Source organism: Cucumis sativus, chromosome 3 (genome assembly GCF_000004075.3).
Source record: "Cucumis sativus cultivar 9930 chromosome 3, Cucumber_9930_V3, whole genome shotgun sequence".
NCBI classification, from domain to species: Eukaryota; Viridiplantae; Streptophyta; class Magnoliopsida; order Cucurbitales; family Cucurbitaceae; genus Cucumis; species Cucumis sativus.
Genome location: NC_026657.2, coordinates 39,867,772 through 39,890,585, shown reverse-complemented (window position 1 = coordinate 39,890,585; position 22,814 = coordinate 39,867,772). Strand labels below are relative to the sequence as shown.

At 26.6% G+C, this 22,814-nt stretch overlaps 1 protein-coding gene across 1 annotated transcript; it reads left to right on the top strand.

The window, feature by feature from the left end:
• Positions 1-10,750: 10,750 nt before the first annotated feature.
• Positions 10,751-15,590, top strand: LOC101219785 (probable transcription factor KAN2). The gene is made up of 6 exons (XM_011654334.2): positions 10,751-11,789; positions 11,907-11,983; positions 13,166-13,211; positions 13,318-13,495; positions 14,211-14,271; positions 15,094-15,590. Exons 1-6 carry the CDS (start codon positions 11,090-11,092, stop codon positions 15,226-15,228), a joined length of 1,197 nt encoding a protein of 398 aa, XP_011652636.1. The 5' UTR covers positions 10,751-11,089; the 3' UTR covers positions 15,229-15,590.
• The last annotated feature ends 7,224 nt before the right edge of the window (positions 15,591-22,814 follow it).

The window sequence follows — 22,814 nt, the reverse complement described above, 5'->3', positions numbered from 1 at the left end:
ATGTTGGGAAAACCAAAATTAAAATCTCTTTTCTAATCATATTTTGATCCTTTTAGCTTTATGCGATTTTATCATCTCAAAAAGAAAAACAAAAATTCATTTGATCATATTGCTTGTTTTGTTTTCTTAATGTATTTAAAAAAAGAGAGAAAGTTCATTTAATAATGATGGATTCTTACATCATTTTTTTCTCCTCCCTTGTGAGATTTATCTTTATTTTATAAATAATATTCTATAATTGTCCAATGAAATAGAGGATGTTTCTAGACCTTCATGCTTTATTTACATTCTTCTAAATAAATTTAGTGATGTCTAATATTTAGGTTAAGTTCATTGTTTAATTACTCAAAGAAAGAATATAATTTTCTTTTAAAAATATACATTTGATAAAATATTTATGAATGGTAAAATTGTATGTTTCTTAGAGAAAAGTTTGTTTTTATTGGAGATGGGCTCCAGCCCATATGATTCGGGTAAGTTCCCTTCTTGATTACGGCAACTTTATAATAAAAACAATCATCATTATGATATAATAACAATATGCATGGTCAGACCATATACTAAAATAATGATAATAATAATAATAAGGAATCAGACCACAAAATTAAATAATAATTGCATTAATGTGAGATTCTCCCTGACTTTGTTTTAACTAAACCCATAGTCTTGGAATACTAAAAAATAATCAAACCCTTTTATAATTAATTAAAAAAATTAGTTAAATAATAATTTTAAAGAAACTTACTGACAAAATTTAATTAGATGCTTCCACACTGTGAAGAATGCTTTGTTTAAAACAAAATTAGAAGCCCCTTAATCTCCTCAAAATCTGCATCAATTCAAAACCCTAATTCCCACATTTTCATGTACCTAAGAGACTAGATGTGGGTTGGCATTATATACATTTTAAATTAAAATATAGTTTAGGGATGTGTTCTTAGAGATGTTTGAATGAAATAATTTTAAGATAACATAGAAAGTTGCAAGACTTTATATTATATAATGTTTGTGATATAACATTAGACATCCAAACCTAATTTTACATCGCCCTTGACAATAAGTTTAGTTTAATGCAATGAATGATGCATCATAATTAAAAAAATGATAATTGCAAATAAATAAGATATACACAATAGTTCATAGTTAAGTGAAATAGGTAGGAAAAATACTTTTCTCATCCTCTAGTTTTGAATTTAACTTTGATTTATTCACCGTGTTTTGTTTGGAGTGATCGGTACGATGGTTCGTATTCAATATAGGTTTTTATTGTTGTTAGAATCTATTGACTCTCCAATTTCTAGTGAGTTATGTGTTCATTATTATATTTGGTCCACTTCATGTTAAAGAGTCCAATTGATATACTCGTTATTTTCAACTATTATAACCTACAATTAACTACATCATTAATATTTCAACTCCTCATCCTCTCTTTTTCTTTAATGTTTACTACTTTTTGCTCCAACTAAAATAGTATGCAACTCAAATATAGATTGTTAATAATCCAAGCTAAAACAGTCCACAGTCCAAACAAGGACTAGTTGATATAAATCAACTAAAAATGTTTAACATTTAATTAAAATGAGCACTAACAACTACAAAATTTACGGTTCAAATCTTCGTAAACCCGTATTATACTATAAATGCATTGTAAAAAAATTGAAAAGGAAAAATAAAATTTTATGGGTGTTTGCCCAAATTTAGCTTAAACAAGAGATAAAGGAATATATATGTTTTCAAGTTCATATGTTTTTAAAACTATACATTTATTAAATGGTACAAACCTCATGATATTGTAGAATACATAGCTAGAGGTAAAAATGAACATATATATATATACTTTAATTCGTGTAAAGAAAAAAAAAACACACAAGATTATTTTATTCATTTGAAAACTTTGGTCAAAATCGAATGAAATTTGACAATTTAGTATATATGATTTAAAATATAAAAAGTATGATATATATAGAGATTGATTAGGATGTGTATGATTATACAATTATATGCATGCATTAAATTAAAACATATATTAAAAAAATAGATCAGATCATATAAAAATGTCAGTGTTTGTATTCATGTTCTACATTGGTCTCCACTACAAAGATCTAATTTGGGTAAATTATTTGAGAGAAGACAATATATATACATATATAATAATATGTAATAATATTAAATTGCATATTGCTTCTAATGTTGTATCAAACCCTAGGAAACATAAAACCCAATTATTCAATGTTTGTAATTAAATCTCTTAACAATTTTGCTAAAACAAATCCCACTTGTGTCGTTTCTTGCCATTAAAATGGCATCTTCTTCATCTCGAGATACCAATTTTTCTTTTAATCCTTTTAATTCTTTTTTTCGAATTTTAGATGATATTTGTACCTCCATTTATTTCTTCCAAATTTCATTAATCTATCATTGTTTTTCATTAATTGATTTATTTTAATTTTTCTATATTTTAAAACAAAAATCAATGAAATGTATTGAGAATATTAAAGTTGGGTCAAATAGAGTCAACAATTGACTAATATATATATATACACATAGGTTGCATGTGAATTTTATAAAAGGAACTTCACATTCATGTTCTCACGTCATGACACACAAAATTAAGTTTAACGGGGCAAAACATCCGTTACAAAGCAACATACATTCATACATCACTTCATTATAGTTCACGAAATATATGAATGATAGACCATATTACTAGTAGAAGTCTATGATGATAACGTATATTATTTTTTATATAAAAAATACAGATGGGTTACTAGATGTATTAGGACATCTTCATTAGGTGGACACCCTCTTAGCATACCCTAATCATTTTCGATTCAATAATATAAGATGTGAAGTACATGAAGTAAAGAAGAGGGCTAAAGAAAAGCTAAAAGTTAACGTATATTATATATTATATTTGCAATTTTTTTATAAAGAATGTTAGTGTACACTTTGTTAATAGTCTTGATACTTAATACTTATCTAAATCGTATAGGTGAAATTGAACCTAAGAAAATAGTCGGAAAAAAATAAGAGGAAAAAATGATACACAACATAGAGTGGATTATTTATCTATTCAAATTTAATTCCAACTGATTATAGTCATTGATGTGGGAAGATCAAAGTGTTTTTTTTTACCTATAATAAATTACATATATTATGTTCAAAAGAATGATAGATTGTTTGAATTAGTTCTCCATTTTGTTTCTCAATGGTGTCACATGGATTTTGTCCTCTTTATGGAAGATTTCATAAGGAATAAAAATCAAAAGACCTCATGTTCTTAATAAGATAAATTATCGGTTACTACTAACTTTGAGATGGTGATCGAACTTTAAAGTATCAGAGGTCACAAAATTCAAATAAATTTGTAGTCAAATGAAGAAAGTACTTTCACACTATCAAATACTCTCTTTTTAACGCAATTAAAAGAGGGTGATATTCACAACTTTTAGCTTGCATATGATCGAACCAATGACACAAACAATGTCATCGGATGAAGGAAATTGCTTTAAAAATTGGGGTTTTTTTTTTTTGCATTTTTTGCATTATTAGGGATAGACACACCATTATGGGAATGGACTCTTTATTGGTCAAAATTACCTTTATTAGAAAGGGGTTTGCATCAATTTGAACAATATGTAGTAAATCATTTGTGAGATGTAACTTTGATGTTGATTTCACCCTTAAAATAAGTGAGTTGACATTTAAGAAAATCGAGATGACTTTTGTTTTTTCCTCTCATGACCATATATATGCAATTTTGTTTCAAAAATAAAATTGAAATTGAAATTTTGGTCGGTAGAATAGTGAGAAACTTATAAATTTTTTATATATGATTTTCGAAAGTTTATAATTTATAAGTACGATCAGTTTCTTTTCCATTGAAAAATAATATTAAATACTAACCAGGAATATGGACTTTTGTGTTGACACGGGTCACTTTGATGATGCAAATATTCAATATCGCAACCAACACGGTACTCGGTGATGTGTGGCTGCAAACATCAACAATCACTATAAGAAATTTGATCTCTTTCGATGCTACCTATGTCGAGACATAAAAAAAAAGATATTTCTTTTTCCTCTTAAATTTTACAAAGTGAAATTTTTCATGACTATCATATTTTTCTCACTTCTCATCACCAAATTTCTAACTTTCAAACCCTATCACACTCTGTATCATCACAACCCGATCTAGATTATGTACGTTATCTCAATCTAAAAACCGATCTTAGTGATCTTGTATGAACAGCCTACACCTATTCCAAAAAAGGAATCAACATCATTGGTGCAATTTTTTTATGCTACCTTTTGCCACTTTTTAGTGACATGGTCTATAAAATTGTTGATCTTAGTGATCACATCTTACACTCAACTAACATGCAATATCACCACTGTTTGATCCACCGATTCAAATGCCAATCCATTGATCTGATATGGACCATTTCTGACCTATGGTCACAAAGGAAAATCAATGTTAGTGTAGATTTTTTATGTTACCTTACCATTTATTTTTATTGACATATCTTTAAAATTGTACTTTCACTCAACAAACACACAAATAGTACAAATTTTGCTTTTAAGAAACTTAGAAAACCAAAATTGGACCAATTATTTTTTCTCTATTCTTTTACCTTTGGAGATTGCTTGAGCTCAAATTCTCATAAATTTTCAGGTGAGTGTTGCCTAAATTGGTTCCTTAAGTATGGATGGTCCTAGTAGCTATCTATAGCTCATTAATATATAGATAAATATGTACATGTATGGTTTGTTGGTGTTGTTATATGTGGTTCATAAATAGGTGAGTGCCCACAAAAATAAAAAACTAAAAAAGAAGAATATTAGGATATAAGTATGATGAAATTTAATGTATTATTATGTCAAACGTATTCTAAATTATGTTAGGGCTTGTAGTAATTTTTTTCTATTTAATCTCTTGTCATTTGTAACATTTCACAAGAACACAATTAATATAGTTCTCTTTATTTCCCCTCAATCTTACTATGGTATTCCATGGTCCCATAGAAAATAATACCTTCTTATATCCTAATATAAAGAAGAGAAAAAAAAAGAGATATAAAGATAAATAATTAAATGAAAAAGGAAGAGAAGGAATGGGGAGTGTTTGGATTATGTAGAAAGTTAACCACAAATGAGTGATGTTCAAAGACAAACCTCAAAAAGAAAAGTTTACACCACAAAGGTAAAGCCTTTATACCCAATGCTCATTTCACAAAGGTTTTTTAAAAAGCTCCAAAATCTTACCTTTCATTCAATCCTTTCTATACCTCCAACATATTCATTCATTCATTCATTCATTCTTGCCAAATTGATTCTCTCTTTTCTTTTCATAAAAAGGTGAGAAAAAAAAAGGTTTTTCATTTTCATTTCTCATCACTCCCCTTAAGCAATATACTTCCATTTATTATTATTGTATGTCTTTCTTAAGCTTTTTGTTCTTACCCCAAAGCTCTCTCTTTTTCATGTTCAATCAAAATCCCCCTTATCTTTTATGATTTTAAAGCCTATCTCTTTCATAAATCACTTTGTATTATTATTTCACATTATTTTATTATCTAGTAAAAAAAAAAGTTTGATTCAAAGGAGTTTTTGTGCATGTGTATCTTTAGGACAATGATAAACTAATACAACCCTACTCAAGATTTGTTTGCTAAAGTGTTGTATTTCTTGAATTTTTCTTTTTGTGTATTGGTTGATTTTTGTTTTATTTTCCTAAAAATACTATGGTTTAAATCTTTGTTATTAGACCGTCTTTATGTTTGAAAAAGACAAAATTACCGTTTAATTTGTTTAAAAATACCTCTTATCGTTTTTAGGAATAGTAATATATACTACCCCTCGTTTCTTTCATGAATTTTTTAAAACTATTCGTGTGGAGCAAAAGTCCGTTAGAATGTTGAATGATAATGAAAACCTAGGAACAACAATTATTAAAATTCAAACATATCGTTATAGATCGGCACCACACTAGAAATTAGTTTAAATCTCATTTTCATTCAACGTTCTAACAAGGATTTTAAATTATTCGATGGTTTTGGAAGGTTCTAATAAATATCACAATTTTGAAAAAGAATATGATGAGTATTTTTTAAACAAACGACAAACATAAGGATATTTTTCTTATTTAAAATTTTGAGAGAAAATTTAAATACACCGTGAAAAAGTGTCAAATATTTAAAGAAAAAACAACCTATTCATACATGATAAAAAAACAGTATAGAAAACTTGACAAAAATTCATTATTTGATTTTTATATAATTTTACAATTTCTTTAAAAAAGATTCATGCACATTAAAAATCATGAAAATATCAAGAAAAATGTTTTTTTTCAAATTTAGTTTCAACGTCATGGGTGTTGGGATGAAAATATGATTGAAAAGTTTTTTTTTTTCTTGATAATTAAAATTTATTGGATGAAATGACATTTCTTTGTTATTATATTTTGAAAACTTATTAACTTTATTTTCTTCTTACCATTCAAAAACCCAAAAATAATATAAATTTAATTTCTCTAAATATCAATATATATATATATATATATATATATAGCTCTAACCCTTTTAATAAACTTTTATTTTATTGCTATAGCAATTATTGATAATAAAAAAATCAAACAATTGCTTTTTTTTTTTTTTTTTCTATTTATAGAGTAGAATCAAAGAAGAAGTTTTGTGAAAATCATGAATGATGAAATTAGGAATATTTTCCTTCTGCATATGTTTTCTTGTGAGAATTGAAGTTTTTATTTTTCGTTATTTAGTAGTGGAAAATAAAAAGACAAAACATAGAGTTTAATCATAAGCACATGTTTGTGGGTTTTGGTTGTTGTCATGTCGCATCCAATTTAAGATCATAATGAGACTCCAAAAATTCGAATCTTTCATCACATCTTTAAACTAATTCAAGTTATTTTTTTCAATTCCATAATAATTTTTACTAAGTTTTTATTAGACAAACCTGAAGTTTAATTTTATGTTGAAATTTATTGGCAACCAGTGTTGAAGTAAGTTGTGAGGTATTTCTAAGTTTTTTATTACGTGGAATCATATATCAACATGTACTATCTTGTGGTATTATCTTTTTTAGTCTATCACTCTTCGCTTAGAACTCAATTTTGAATTGAATACTCGTGTAGATTTTATGGACTCTAATGTCATGTCATGTGTATGTCATGATAAATAAATTCTTTCGTTCTCAATTTCTTTGTCTCTTTCAAAATGTACGTTAGTATGGTAGAGGAAATTAAGTGGGCATATTAAAACAAAATACACATTTTGAACGTAGACATGTGACCAAAGCTTGAAGAATAAAATAAATGGACTTAAAAGACAAATTTTAGTTTATTAGAGGTTACTTTTAGACCAAATGGGATAATATAGTCGATACATAGTAAAATTTAGGTACAGTTGTACTGAAAAAATGGTTGATACTGAAGTCAAAATCAAACACCAAGACCTTATAAGTGAAGCTAGGAAGAGGAGAGAGGTCCAAACCCCCAAATGAAACTAGCAACCTTAACGACACATACTGTAACATGTCCAATGTATGCTACGATTAATTTATGGAGTGCTAGGTCAAACAATTCTTATAAATACATTATTATTATAACTTTGGTAAAAGTAAGTTATTCTCACTCTCAAATTCTAAAGTCTCTACGCTCTTTCCTACTCTAATTTAAGTATTAGATTGTGTGTGGCAAACCATAGACATGATACAAATAGCTCTTTTCATTAATTATAAGTCACATTTTAACTTCCATTAATTATAATTTATTATTATTGTCACACATGAAAGTAAACTCTTTTTCTTCGTGGAATTGCAAATGGAAAAGTTTTATAATGGTTGAAAATCATGGATGACTCTTATTGGTTACACTTCCATGAAGGAAATTATAAAGGTAATGTAATTATTAAATTAAACATTGCGTGTGAAAGACAGAGTTGAAAAAAAAGCATCAAAATTTAATTTCTACTATTCAAGGAAAATTTTTGTTGAATGAAGAAATGGTTATTATTGAAAACACAAAATGGTATATAGCAACCAAATATAAGAAATAAATAAAAAGCAAGAAATAATAAATTGAAAATTAAAAAGAGAGCCAAAATAAAGAGCCAAGTACTCAAAAATGACAAAAGACTTTAAAGAGAAGGCTCCCTAAAACTAAAACAGCAACACCAATGACCTTAACTTTCACCAGTACACCAACAACCCTTATGCTTCTCTCTCTCTCTCTTTCTCTACAATGGTGAAAATGTACAGAAAATAGAAATACCAAGCTTTGAACTAAATGGATGTGTTATTTTAGTTTTACTCAATTTCGTTCGAATTTGTTTCAATATTAAAAGAGTAGTTGTCCCCGGTTGAAAATATCCTCAAGGAAGTGATAGGTTGTTCAAAGCATTATAAACGAGCCACTTTTAGATTTGGGTTCAAATCGTTTCGGTTATCGACACTTTAAAGTTGAATATGCTAATTATATATTCTAGGCTTTTTTTTAAGAATGATATAATTAATATGTCGATCACTAGTTGATTTGAGAGTGAAAGAAAAAGTGCGCTCTCGTAATTAATGGAATCGATGAGAGAGATCAATAATTTGTAAGATTGTAACAATTTGGCTAAATTAGAAAAAGTGATTTGATATATATTAACATACGTTCAATCACTAAGATACAATCTTACTGGGATGATGAACGATCCTAATTAGTGGTTCCATTATTCTCTTCTCGTATTTTTCTTTGTTATAGTTTATATACTTTACATGAAGTAGAAAATTTTATGTAATATTAGGTATATTTCTTTAGATAATTAAAGTTCAAATCGTTAACCTAAAAAGGTTTATATATATCTAAAACTAATGGTTTACATCTAAAGCTAATAATAATGATTTTTTAACTGATCTTCTTTTGAAGTTTAAACATATTTTTTACACTAAATACAAAATTTATGAGTACTTCCCATAGTTTCATGGTTCAATCTATCTCCCTTAGCAAATTGTTGAATTAATAAAATTAAGCAAATTATATTTTACAACCACATTAGAATATTTGATGTTGGTTTTTTTAGCCCATCTACATTTAATTATTAAGTATGGTTAAAAGCACCGGTTCTCATTCCAAAAGTTGATAGTTTAACCTTACGCTCCCAAAGTTATTGAAAGTATTTTACGTAAATTTTCATTGAGAAGGTTTATCATTTTATTTATCAAGATTTAAATAACTATCTATAAATTAGGGATGATTCGAAAGCCCTTGTTTGTTTTTACTTTACGATAAATTACACAATATATAATCTCTATAGCTTGAAAACAGTTAAAATTTAAGATTCAAACACGTTTGAACGTGAGAATTTCATTCTTATAGCTTGATTATAAAACTTTATAAATTGTCTATATTGATATTGTAATTATAAATATAATAATATCCATATATTTATAATTTAAAATCTTATTTTATATTTTGTAAATAGTTTATAAATCGATATTTTAAAATATAGAAATGAAACAATTTATAAAATATAATAAAATTTATCACACTCCTTGATAAATTTGGTTTTTTTAAAGTTATATTTTGTAAATAATTTTTTTTATCCCTAACAATTTCCCTACTAAATTTTAGTAAGGCCTCTAACAATTTTTAATTTTATTTAATACTTTGATTCTAATATTATCTTTGAATATTTTTATTTCTTTTATATGAATATTAAATAATATTTTTATATTTTCCAACTTTATAATCCAAAACTTTAAGAAAAAATAACACTAAAAAAAGAAATATATATATATATTAAAAAAAAATTGATAAATGATTTTAGTAATACATTATTTATGTCGCTAAGCTCTACAACGTTTGTGAGATGATACAATTTTCAATTTACTACCAAACAAAAATTTGAAAGTATCAAATGAAGCAGGGGTGTCCACCTAGTGAAGATGTTTAGGTGCACTTACTGACTCATCGTATCTTTTTCAAAACAACAAAATTTTGAAAACATCGACCATATTTTTCATATTTCTTTTTTTTTCATTCAAATCATTAACTGAACACATCTTAAAATGAAAACTATTGAAAATATTTACAAGAATAAATCAAACTGCAATATATCTATAATAGACCACGACGAACTGATATCTATATCTATCTATGTTATCACAATAGTAATCTATCATGATCTATCACATATATATTGTGATATTTTGCTACATTTATAAATATTTTTGTTCATTTTGCCATATTTGAAAATAGTTCTAACCACATAGATAACATTTTTGAAATTCATAAATTAAATGAAACGAGAATGATGATGATGTCAATGGGGTGTCCACCTAGTGAAGATGTCTGGACGACCCATATATCCTTTTTTAAAAAAATAAATTAAATGAAAATAACAACATATTTAAAGAATTGCAAATCTAGCAAAATAAATTAGACTATATCTATCGATACACGGCATCTAATTGTTATATCTACAACGTCTAACAAAATCATATATTATTATATATAACCTAAAACAAATAAAAAGAAAAAGGAAAGAAAGAAATGAAAAGAAGAAAAGAGAGAGAGAGAGAGGAAAGGTAAAAAACCAAAAAAGCAATCAAACTTCCATCTTATTTACCTTTTTTTTTTTTCTTTTTTTTTTGTGGTCACTTTCTCACCTAGTACCCTACACCCCCACGTCCAATAAACAAACAATAACCCTTCTCTTCTATCTCTCTCTCATCCATTGCTCCTCAAGTGTCATTTTCTCACATATACTTCACACAAAAGAAAACATAACCATTCATCACTTCATACCTATTCTCTCATTTTTCTTCTCTCTCTCTCTATCTCTATCTCTCTTCCCCTTTCTCTCTCCCTTTTTCTTCAAAATCCCAAATACAAGAGTGAAGAACAACAACAACCCACAAATCTACTCTCATTTCTCTTCAAAACCCATTTTTTCATTTCTTCAGCAAATCTCTACATCTTGAGAAAAATACTCAACAAAACCAAAGGGAATAAGGACACAAGAAGACGAATTTTGGGTGTGTGGAGGGGTTTTTTCTTTTTCATTTTTTTTTTGAAAAAGATATGGAGTTGTTTCCAGCACAACCAGATTTGTCACTACAAATTAGCCCTCCAAATACTAATAAACCCTCTTCATCTTGGAGATCAAGAACAAGTAGCTCTTCTTCTTCACAAGAAGATGTTGATTTGGAGTTTTGGAATAATAAATCCACTCCTAAACATCATCTTCATCATCTTCATCCCCACTCTTGTTTTGATCTCTCTCTTTCAAATTTAACTCAAATTAACCATCATCAATACCCTAATGTTTCTCCCTCTCCAACTCCTAATCATCATCATCATCATCTTCTTCATCATCATCATCGTTATCCCGTTCTCGACTCCCCCGCTCATCTTTTTGAAACCCTAAACAAAACCCACAACCGACCTTCGGCCATTTTCCACCACAATACGCCGCCTCCGTCGTCGTCACTTGACCCGACACCGCCCTCGTTTCCAGGGCAAATAAATGGTCAAGACTTGGGATTTTTGCGACCCATTAGAGGAATTCCGGTGTACCATCAGACGAATAACCCCTCCGTCGGTACCGGAAACGGCGGCGTTGTAACTCCCTCCGCTGCTAGCCATGGCCAGATTATGATGCGATCGAGATTCTTGTCTAGGTTTCCTGCCAAACGCAGCATGAGAGCACCACGGATGAGATGGACTTCTACTCTTCATGCTCGCTTTGTTCATGCCGTTGAACTTCTTGGTGGCCATGAAAGTATTTCACCTAAATTTTCTCTCTTTTTCTTCATTTTTTTTTTTTTACTTTTCTCGGGTTTATCCAAAATCTGAGTTACGGTAAATTTAATCCTTTATCCATACTCTATACAATCAGGAGCGACGCCGAAGTCGGTTCTCGAGCTCATGGATGTCAAAGATCTAACCTTAGCTCATGTGAAATCTCATTTACAGGTACAACATAACTCGTAATCTTGTTTAATTACAAAATCAAAACCCCATTTCTAATTTTTGCACAAAAAACCATGATTAGGGTTTAATTTTAGTAAGAAAATAAGAATCCCAAGTGATTTATTGAGGTTTGAAGTGTGCTAATTATGCATAAATAAAGAAAGGGGGTTTTGCATTGTTGTTACATCCTTAATTAATTTGTGGCAGCAACTATGTCGAGTGAAAATCAAGGTTTTGGGTTTTTTTATTGACATGTTTTTTTTTTTTCAAATTCCAATGTAATTTTTTTTCCTTCTTCTTCTTCTCATTTTAAATCCTCAAATTCTTAGCTTTTCTTTTTCTTCTAGATCTGATGGTTCTGCTTCTGCTAGCTAACAAACAGCTTTTTGCTTGGGAGAATGAGCCATACCAACTATGAGTAAAAATAAATAAATAAATATAAAATAAATAAATTCAACTGTAACACATGCACACAAGACAAGGTGGCTCAGAGAGACTGTTTTCCAGTTGACAAGGCTTTGATGAGTAAATGAGATAAGTGGTAGCTGTTAAAATTTAATGTAAAATGAATAAATTAATTCTTTCTTCTTTTTTCTTTTTTCTTTTTTCTTTTTCTTTTTTACTAATTATTTAAGTTTTTCAAACATTTGGGATAATTGATTTGTGTGGTGTAAACAAAAAGATAAATCAATAATGTCTCATATTTCCATTTCTTTTAGTAATTCTTTTAATAAGATTAATTTACTAAAAAAAAAAAATTAGTTGATATGAAGCTTTCATGTATAGTACTTGAAATGGGGTCTCTATTTATATGTCCCAAATAAACATAAAAAAAGATGAAGAAAAAAACAAAAAGTAATATATTTGGAATAAATTGGATTATTTAGGGCAAAAAAAATGATAAAACCCATCATTACTTAATCATATCTTCTTCAAAATCAGTTCTTTTTTGTTTTTTATTTTCTTAAATTACAACCACACCTCCATGAATAGGGTTAATCACAAGCATCTTCCACAGTTCTTTTTTTTTTTTTTTTTCTTTTTCACCTTTTCTATATTAAGATTATATTCCATTTTGTGGGAAATTTTGAAGCTTTTGACCAATTTGTTTAAATAATTAAAATTAAAGTTAAACCTAATTTTTTTATATATATTTTATTATATGGTTAAATTCCCATTTTGCAGATGTACCGTACAGTGAAGACTACAGACAGAGCAGCAGCTTCTTCAGGTGGGTTTTTCTTTTTTCTTTTTTTCTTCTTATTTTCCTTTTTTTTTAGAAAAAAAACAGTATTTTCTAAAGTTGGGTTTCTTTTTTTAATTGATTGTTTTTATAGGCCAATCAGATTTATATGAAAATGCTTCATCTGGGGATACAAGCAATATTGAAGATATAATATTTGACATTCAAAAACCAACCATTGGAAGACAAAATGAGAACTCAATTCAACAAACCTCAAGGCAAAACCCTCACCAAGACAAGGATTATCATGCCCTATGGAGCAATTCTTCAAGGTAATTTAATTTCAACCCTTTGAAGTTTTAACGGTTACATAAATCTTTTGTTAAATTATCAATAAATCTAAAACTAAGCAGAAAGACACAATTTTCAAACTGATATAAAAAGGAGAATTTGTTGTGTATGTGTATTTTTGTTGTGTGTGTGTGTCTTGAAACACTAAAAAAACTTCATGATGAGGCAATTATATACATAGTCTCTTAAAATGGAGATGAAAAGGATGTAAAAAGAAAAGCCATACACACACACGAACTCTCTAATTTCAAGAGAGAAAAAAATCTCTGTCCTATGGATTTTGTGGGGCTCAAATATGGAAAATCCTTATTCAATTGGGACCTTCAATTAGAAACTTAGTGTCAAAGCTAACCCCTTTTGATGGACCCATTAGTGGAAAATTTTGATACCTAAAAACAAAATATTATTATTGAAAAAAGTTAATTTAAATATGGAGTTTGAAAATTCCTCGTAGTTTGTGGTTTTAGTAATGGGTTGTCACATGGGGTTGGTTTAGCTTTATATCAATCAAAAGCAACAAATGCAAAGTGAAAAAAAGAAGAAAAAAAAAAAGATTTGTAGCTTTTTTTTCTTTTTTTTTCCCTTTCTTTTTCCCTCTTTTTTTTGCTTTGCATGGTCTAATTTAGGTTTTCTTTTTTGTTGAATTGAAAAATAATATGCTTTCCCTTTGTTGTTTTTGGTTATGTTTAATAATAGGGAAGCTTGGTTGCATGGTTTGCCAAATGATTCTTCTAGGGACCTTTCTTCATCACTCGAGGTACGTTGTTTCATCATCTCGATCTCTTTTTCTCGATATGATATATTGTTAATTAGGCAAAGAGGATTTGAATCTAGAACATTGTGATTGAATAATCTAGAGTAGAACATGCAATGAGTTTTTTCTTAGAAAATATTACGGTATAGAAGTATTTTAGCCAAAAGTTAATGTCATGAGAAAATATATATATATATATATATATATATATAAGAAATGTAAATTTTGAATATATTACCTGCTTAGTATTGAATTGAATAAGATATCGTTTTCTATATGATTTTATACTGTGGTAGCTACCAACTTAGGATATTAAAATATCTTCAAAGAAATGGAGTCCTAGAGTTATCAAAATCGCCTTTGTAAGTGATTCCATTCGATAACGTTTTTTAGTTTTCTGTTTTTGGAAATTTATATACATTTCTTTCGTTTTCAAATTATGGTTTTTTTTCCTTTTGCTAAGAAATATTCAAACTCCTAACCAAATTTTAAAAATTAAAAGAATAAAATAACATTTGAATTGACTTTTTTTTAAGTGTTTTAAAACACTTTTTAATCTAAACATGGCCACCCCTTTTTGTTTTCTGAATTAGATAGTTAGATATATAAACTTGTGGATGAAACTAATGGTTGTTATAAAAGCTAATTTTAGGAAACTAAAAGGCAAACGATTGTCCATCGTGTTCTTGTGTGTGCTAAAAAATATTAATTTAAGCTTTTAAAGAACTAAGTTAGCAGTGATGAAAAAGTAAAAACTAATACATGATTTTATATATTATGTCATGATGATAATAGTAATCTTTTCTTTATTATTATTTTTGACAGAACGACGTGGATCCAAAGAGTTCAAACAATGAGAGACTATCAGAAATAAGCTCATCAACAGATATTATTTGTGGTGTGACAAATAATAATCCTCTGAAGCCTAATTTAGAATTCACGTTAGGAAGGCCAATTTGATGAACACAAATTATATAGTTTGCTTAAGAATTTTCTAATCATTTTGAGAGATATGAACAGAAGATTGAAAGTTGAAGTGAAAAGTTGGTTCCTCATAGGGGAAAAAAAAAAGAAGAATAAAGAAAAAGAAATTGGTAATTTTAAAGAAAAGAATGACTAGGAGAAAAGAAAGATAGAAAGCAAGAAAAAAAATTAAAAGCAAATTAAAGGTCCTAATTCCTATATTATCAACGTTTGAGGCCCCAAAAATCATCTCTTATTTTATTTAATTTAAGCAAATCCAATTGATTTTTGTTTGTTTTGCACTCAAATGAGTGAAAGTGTGAGAAAGAAAGAGAAATTAACTGCGAAGAAAAAAAAAAGTGAAAAATTATCACTACAAATTGTGATGAATTTGAATCAATTCTGCCATACATAATTATGATTGTTTTGTTGTAAAAATCTATTACGGCATCTATTTAGATTGACTTTTTCACTGTTTAAAATAATCAGTTCAATTATTTAACTGTAAAATAAAAGATTTATATGTAGTGAACGATTCATAACAAGTTCAAAAACACGTTATATGTAACTAGTGTTTGGTAAATTTATGAGGAAGATGTGTGATAGATACATTACATAAAGGAAAAGGAAAAGGGGAAGAGAGGAAAAGAGAGAATATAAACAAAAAGACTAGGAAAATAAAGTGATTAGAATATAATTAAGTGAGAAAGAAAAGGATGTGGTAAAATGACAAAAGTAGGGGTTGCAAAAGGAGATTTTGCACTTGCTTTTAATACCCATTTTGCAGATTTTACACCAATTAATGTAAAAATAAATCACACACATATATATATATTATAAAAAAAAAAGGTTTCAACTTAAATCCGAATTAGAATGATGTATTCTTGAAGGGGGGAATCAATTACTTTTGTTTTATTTTTTGGGGTTCTTTATTAGCTTTAGCACTTAGGGAATGGTGCTTCCCACTCATGCATGGATCTCTTTTTTTTTTAAATAATAATTAATTTTTTTAAAAAAGGCAGCATGATTATTGATGTTCTAATGAGTTTGAGTAATTAAGATGGTTTGATTTACTTATAATTTTTTAAAAAAATATATTATATGTTTCTCTCTTTATGTATTGTAACACACTTAACAAAGTGATCACTACACTCAAACTCATATATAATTGTAATAGGAGATGCTTTTAAGTATAGTGAAATATCCATTAAAAAAGGGTTTAAAATAATTAAGAAACAATATGAACTAATTTGTAGGTTAAGTTAAAAATCCAAAATTTATATGTTTACTTTAGGTTCAATATGCACTTTTAAATCATATATTTTCCTAATTTTTTAATTATTATTACATCCTAGGTTTTTAATAATTAGATGTTCATAACATGGGAAATACTAAATATAGAAAATGAGTCTTCAATTGTGATTTTTTTAAAAAAAATAATAATTTGAAAAACATTGATTTGAGAGTAAGTTTTAAAAAATTATTTTAATTGAAGTGTTGGAAAAAAGTTCTACCAACTAACCTTGTTTTGGAGTGAACCTTCAATAATGCAATTTGAATTTACAATTTTGTCTTTTCAAATTGTACAAAATTGAAGATATAAAGTCTCCAATTTTTTATTTTTTTAAAAAAATATTTCTTATAAAAAAAATTAGGACTAATGAAGATAAATGAGATGAAAGCAAACAAATTAAAAAAAGTAGATTAATTTAAAATAATAAAAAGTGGAGAAAATAACAATAATAAATCTTCTTGTTCTTAATTTCTTATTTGTTTCTCTCGATGGCATTACATTTTTTAAAAAAAAATTATTTTTAAATACACTCGAGAAGAATTGAAACTATTTACACTTCATTCACAACGGTTTTGTGATACGATAAAATATAAATTGGTCTACTAAACGAGAAGGATTTTGAAACAAAACTAAATCAAAAACATAAATATAAGGTCGAACACTAAACTAAATCAAACTCAAAACTTATAAACGAGAAGCACATTATTCAATCTCAAACCTAAAACCAAATAGAAACTAAAACTCAGAATTTACGTCCGACCAAAACATATTTTTTATTCTAGAGAAAAAGAAAACAAAAAAATAACAATTAAATACCTTCTTTCCAAGAGTAAAGGACACAAAAAACGAGAACGTTATGAAGTAAGTCCTAACCGCCGAAAACTATATTAATGAGAAAAAAGAAAATAAAGTGAATATTTAAAAAGAAAAAGAGAGAAAAATGAATGTGGAAGAAGAGAAATAGTTTTTGTTTTGTAGCCATATGTTGTCTTATGGCAACATATTTGGCCAACACTACCACTTGAGTGAAAACAAAAACTCTACAAATTTAGGGTATGTCATTCTCAAACTACCCTCCCCCTACTCTCTCCCTATGGTCCATTTTAATTTTCTAACTTCCTTTGGCCCATCTCTCATTCACCCTTCTAATTCCATCCACATTATCCCCTTTAATAATTATTCCTCGTCCCATCATACACTAACTAGCTTAATCTTACATTATAAATCAATTCATATTAGCTCACCAAACTAAGTTTATCGTACTCTCGACAACAACGTTAGAGGTTCAAATTGATCTTCGCCCGACATGTTTAGGATGTTAATAGGTTGAATAGAGTATAGATTTTAGGTTTCATTTTATGGTCGAATTTTTAAAATTTTTACTATCATTAAGTTAGATACTATGAATTGTAAATCATATTCATAGATTAGTCACATTAAAACATGTCCTATATTTTTTAAAATATGAAAAGTCTTAGATTTTTTTTTTCTTAAATATAAAAATTATACATAACTATTTCTACTTAATCGTAGTCATAAATAATTGATAATGCTGAAAATCTGTCACTAATTTATTAAAATACAAAAATTGTTGTTGATATATCAAAGTCATAAATAAGTGATTTTGAAATATGGTCTTAAATACTTGAAAATTCGAACATCTTCCACTTTTAATTTTCTGCCAAAACAACAGTCTAATTTTATTTATTTTCATTTTTGAGATTTTTTCTTTTAAAAACAGATAAACTATTTATCCTCTATAAAAATACCTTCAATTATTACGTAAATATTTTGTCAATTTTTTTATTTTTACAAATTTTTCAATTTAAATAAAAAATGTAATTAATTAGTTTCATTTAATAACTGTTAATCATTTTCATAAATGAATGGAGTTAGTAAACCTATCATAAATTTTCTAAAATCTAAAACATTTTGGTTCTTCCATAAAAAACCAATGAAAAAATTGAAATTCATATTAGAGAAGAAAATTAATATGTTCAATTAAAAGTAAAAAATATATTTTGGGTTTCTTTTATTTTAAATGGGAAATCGAAACAAAAAAGGAAAAAAAGATAGAAATGTGTAATTGATTTAGAGCTATTTTATATTGGAAGATTTGTTGAAGGAAAAGAATTGCATGATATTTGCTAAAAAGAAAAAGGATAAAAAAAAAAGGGATATAAAAGGATTCATCATTCACTTTTTTTTTCTCTTTTGTGCATTAAACTTTACTAAGTTTTTGCATAAAGGATTCCACATTCCTTTTCTTACAATTTTAAAATATTTTTTAGTAAAAAAAATTGTAGATATATAAATTTAAATTATCTTTTTACTTTCATTCTCATGCATGCTACATCATTCAAAAAAAAAAAAAAAATAGAATTGATGGATCTTTTATAAAAATATTTCCTTATAGATTTTATATCTCATAGTCGGTAAACTAAAGACAGAGAAACATGACTACTACTTGAAAATTGGTTTTGTAATACATAATTCATGATAATGTTCGTAAAAACGTAAAAAATTAGAGTATCTTAGTGATATCAATATTCAAATCTCTCGTTATATTGAAAAATTGAGTTTGTCCATGTAAAATTTTGTGATCGATTTGGCGTTGGCAAGATGCTTTGAACGAGGTTTCATATTCTTTCACATACCATATTTTGCTATATCGATAAAATCTAAAATTTTTATTATATTTTGTAAAAAAAAAAAAATCAATAGCATTGCAATTTACAGTAATTTTTCATTGTTTTAATTGATAAAAAAATCTAAAGATATTTATAAATATAACAAAATCTCACCCACTATCTACTATAAATTGCAATAGATTATATTTGTGTCAATAATACCACCAAATCAAATTCATTTATATATATATATATAAAAGAGTGTAAATAAAAGTTATTTTAATTAAAATGAAGTTGATTGTTTTTAGAATAATTTAGTTGAGATATTAAAAACATATAAAGGAAAATGATTCTGAAACAAAACAAAGCCATATTTATTAAAAATATATTTTATTAAGGGAAATAAAGAAAGTATATTATCAAATTGTCCTTAGGAAGTTTGGTTGGAATAATAAATGAGAAATTAAATGAAGTCCATACAAAGCCAAATCAATCAACTTCTTCTCAATAAAATTCATATAATATTATTATTCCTTTCATGTGTACATAATAATAATAATAATAATAAATATATGAGTTAAATAAAAACCAACTCATAATCGATTTTTATCACTTTTTTTTTCTCCACATGGACAAAAGGTTTCCTATATTATTATTCTTTACAACAAATATTTATTGATCAAATGTTTGTATAAACCCTTTGAAGATCTCAAATATAATTTTGTGAAATGAGCATTGAAGTATGAGCCAATAGAATTTAATTTTTGATTAATTATGATATGTCATTGTCTTTCTTGTTTGAAAAATAAATAAACAAATAAACTCTCACTCTCTCTCTCTCATATTATTTATTATTTCTCTTTTTCACATAGACAATTAGTCCACAAAAATAAATACCTTTCATCGAATTTCTTTTTAACACACTATTTTACTTTACTTAATTGTGAAGAATTAGGTAAAGTATTTAGAATTTTTAAAAAAACATCCATAAACTCAACTAAAAACAACAAATATATAAATTGTGGTTCGTGTATTTTTAAAGTTTAGACTATATTTTACTTCCAATTATCTAAATTTAAATATGATTGAGTGATAATTAATTTAATATTTTATTGAAAGATCTCAAAAGAAAAAAATAAAACTAAAGTCAAAAGTGAGATTCATCAAATAAACTGTTATTAACTATTTTGTGATAAATCAAAATAGACTATTATCTGTATCAAAATAAACCACGACATTTTATTATATTGATTGATGTGTTCAATAGTTTTATCGTTTAAAATATTTTTTTAAAATTAAATAAGAAAATTAGAATATTAAAAATTATATTTCAAATTTGTTGTACTGAAAAAACAAATAGAAATACAACAAATTAAGCTCAAATTGAGTATAGTTAAATTAAATCAAAAAATGTTTTTGTATGATTAGTATATTTTTCCACGCAAACTCAATTCTAATATCCTAAATTAAATTTCCAAATTGTTTAGTCCAATAATGACACAATTTTTTTTTTCAACAATAGACTTCAAAAAAATTATACTTATTTCTCTTATATTGTTAATAATTATTATTTTAAATATAAATTATCATTATACAAATTTCAATTGTAGGTGTTTAGTTCTTTAGTGTTAATCACAACAAATTAGTGTTATTTAACCAAATATTAAACTGAAAATTTATCGAATACTAATACACTTTGTTTTGCAACAATTATATTATTTCAAAAGCTACATCAAACTCCCACTAGGTCTAAACTATACCTTGAGTTACATAAAAAGATTTTCTAATATTTTACATTACACGAATACGGACATTCTTTGGAAATAGATCATGGACCATCAACCTTAATACATGATCCATTAGTTTTTATAAAACTAAATTTATAATGTAAATAAAGGATGTATGATACCGTATAGTACTAAAAAAAAAAAAAAAAACTCAACTTACATGAGGTATTGACATACCGACTTCACATAAGTTAATGCTAAATAATTTACCTAAGTTTGAAACTTTATTTTCACATCTTGTTTTATACATTTATCCACCCATCTTACAATTTTACCCATCAAATACAAACTTCAAAACTTAAACAAAGTTAATGGAAAAAGAAGGGTTTTTAATTACCCCACCAAAATTGGTCAACAAACAATAAATTGAATAGTGAAAGAACATAAAGCCCTCAAATATGGCTGCGTTTCCCTATTACATATATATACATTCCTAATAGCTATGGGTGCATAGGATACTTTTCCACACCCTTAGCCTATCACTTCATTAGCCCTTTTTAGCTTATTATATAATTATATAATATGATATAATACATACATACATATATATATATATATAATAATGATGTTATTAATTTCTCCCTCCTTTGACTATAAAAATCATCACATCAATCACTTTGAAAACTACCCCTTTGTCCTCTTCAAACCCACACCCCAAAGTACCCATCACATTCAACACCCTAATTTCTTATCATTTTCATCAATTTTAAAGAGTACCCTAAAATTTTCCTTTATTTCAAAAATGCCATCTTCTTTTAGAACATGCAATATCATTATTAACACTTTGATAAAAGAAAAATTAGGAGAAATTTTAATGTGTAAAAAAAATGTGATTTGATACAATGTAACGTTTATGTAAGAATGAAAATAGAAACTAAACATAGTAGTTCTGTTTCGAGTTTTAATAGAGTTTTATATTTAAGAATAAATTTAAGATTTTTTTATAAGAATGTCAATAAAAGTTTAATATTACAACGTTTGAAAGAACTTACTTAGAGTTTGATTTTTAAAAACAAAATTAGTCTTTTACTACTATTTTTTACCTATTCAAGATTCTAATTATAGAGAACATTATCTTCATAGTTCTCGAGTTTGAAAGAATACGTGTACTTGGTAATTAAGTTTTCAAAATATATATGTTTTTAATACTCGATATTCTATGAATATATGAATTTGATTTCCAAATTTTTAAAAATACCTTTTTGTCTTGAGTTTTCTTTTTTTAAAAATGTTTAAAATGCCTCAACCCTAATTTTTGTATTGTTTTAAATTAGACCAAAAAAATTCATAAATTATCTCTTTTCCTTAAAGTTAGTTTCTAAACTTATTTATCTAATTCAAAATGTCACCTAATTATTTTTAAAAAAAAAAAATCTTCAGGAACCATATTTCAAACATATTCTTTAATAATTTAAAAGATATATTTTAAAAACTCAAATGCATTTATTTGGAAATGAAAATCAAATGCATTTATTTGGAAATGAAACTCAAATGCATTTATTTGGAAAAGATTTAGAGTCTCCAAACATATATTATCCAAAAAAAATAAAGAAAAAAAGACTCATTTATTCTTCAAAATTTACCAACTAAGAATGTAGTTTTTCCATAATATTCCAATTTCCAAGTTACCTACTAAAGCATTGATAACAAAATTTGTGATGGGGCAGTCTAAATAATATATATGTAAATGTTCCTTTCTTTATTCTCTAAGGTATAGTTAATGATTTATTTGTCTATTTTTATGTATAAACCCACATTTATTTTCAATATTCATTTCTTCATATGCATTCCCTCATAACTCACCATCTCGAATGTCTTGCTTTAATTCCTCAATGAAGAATGAAAATGTTCATTTACAACAAAAGGAAAGGG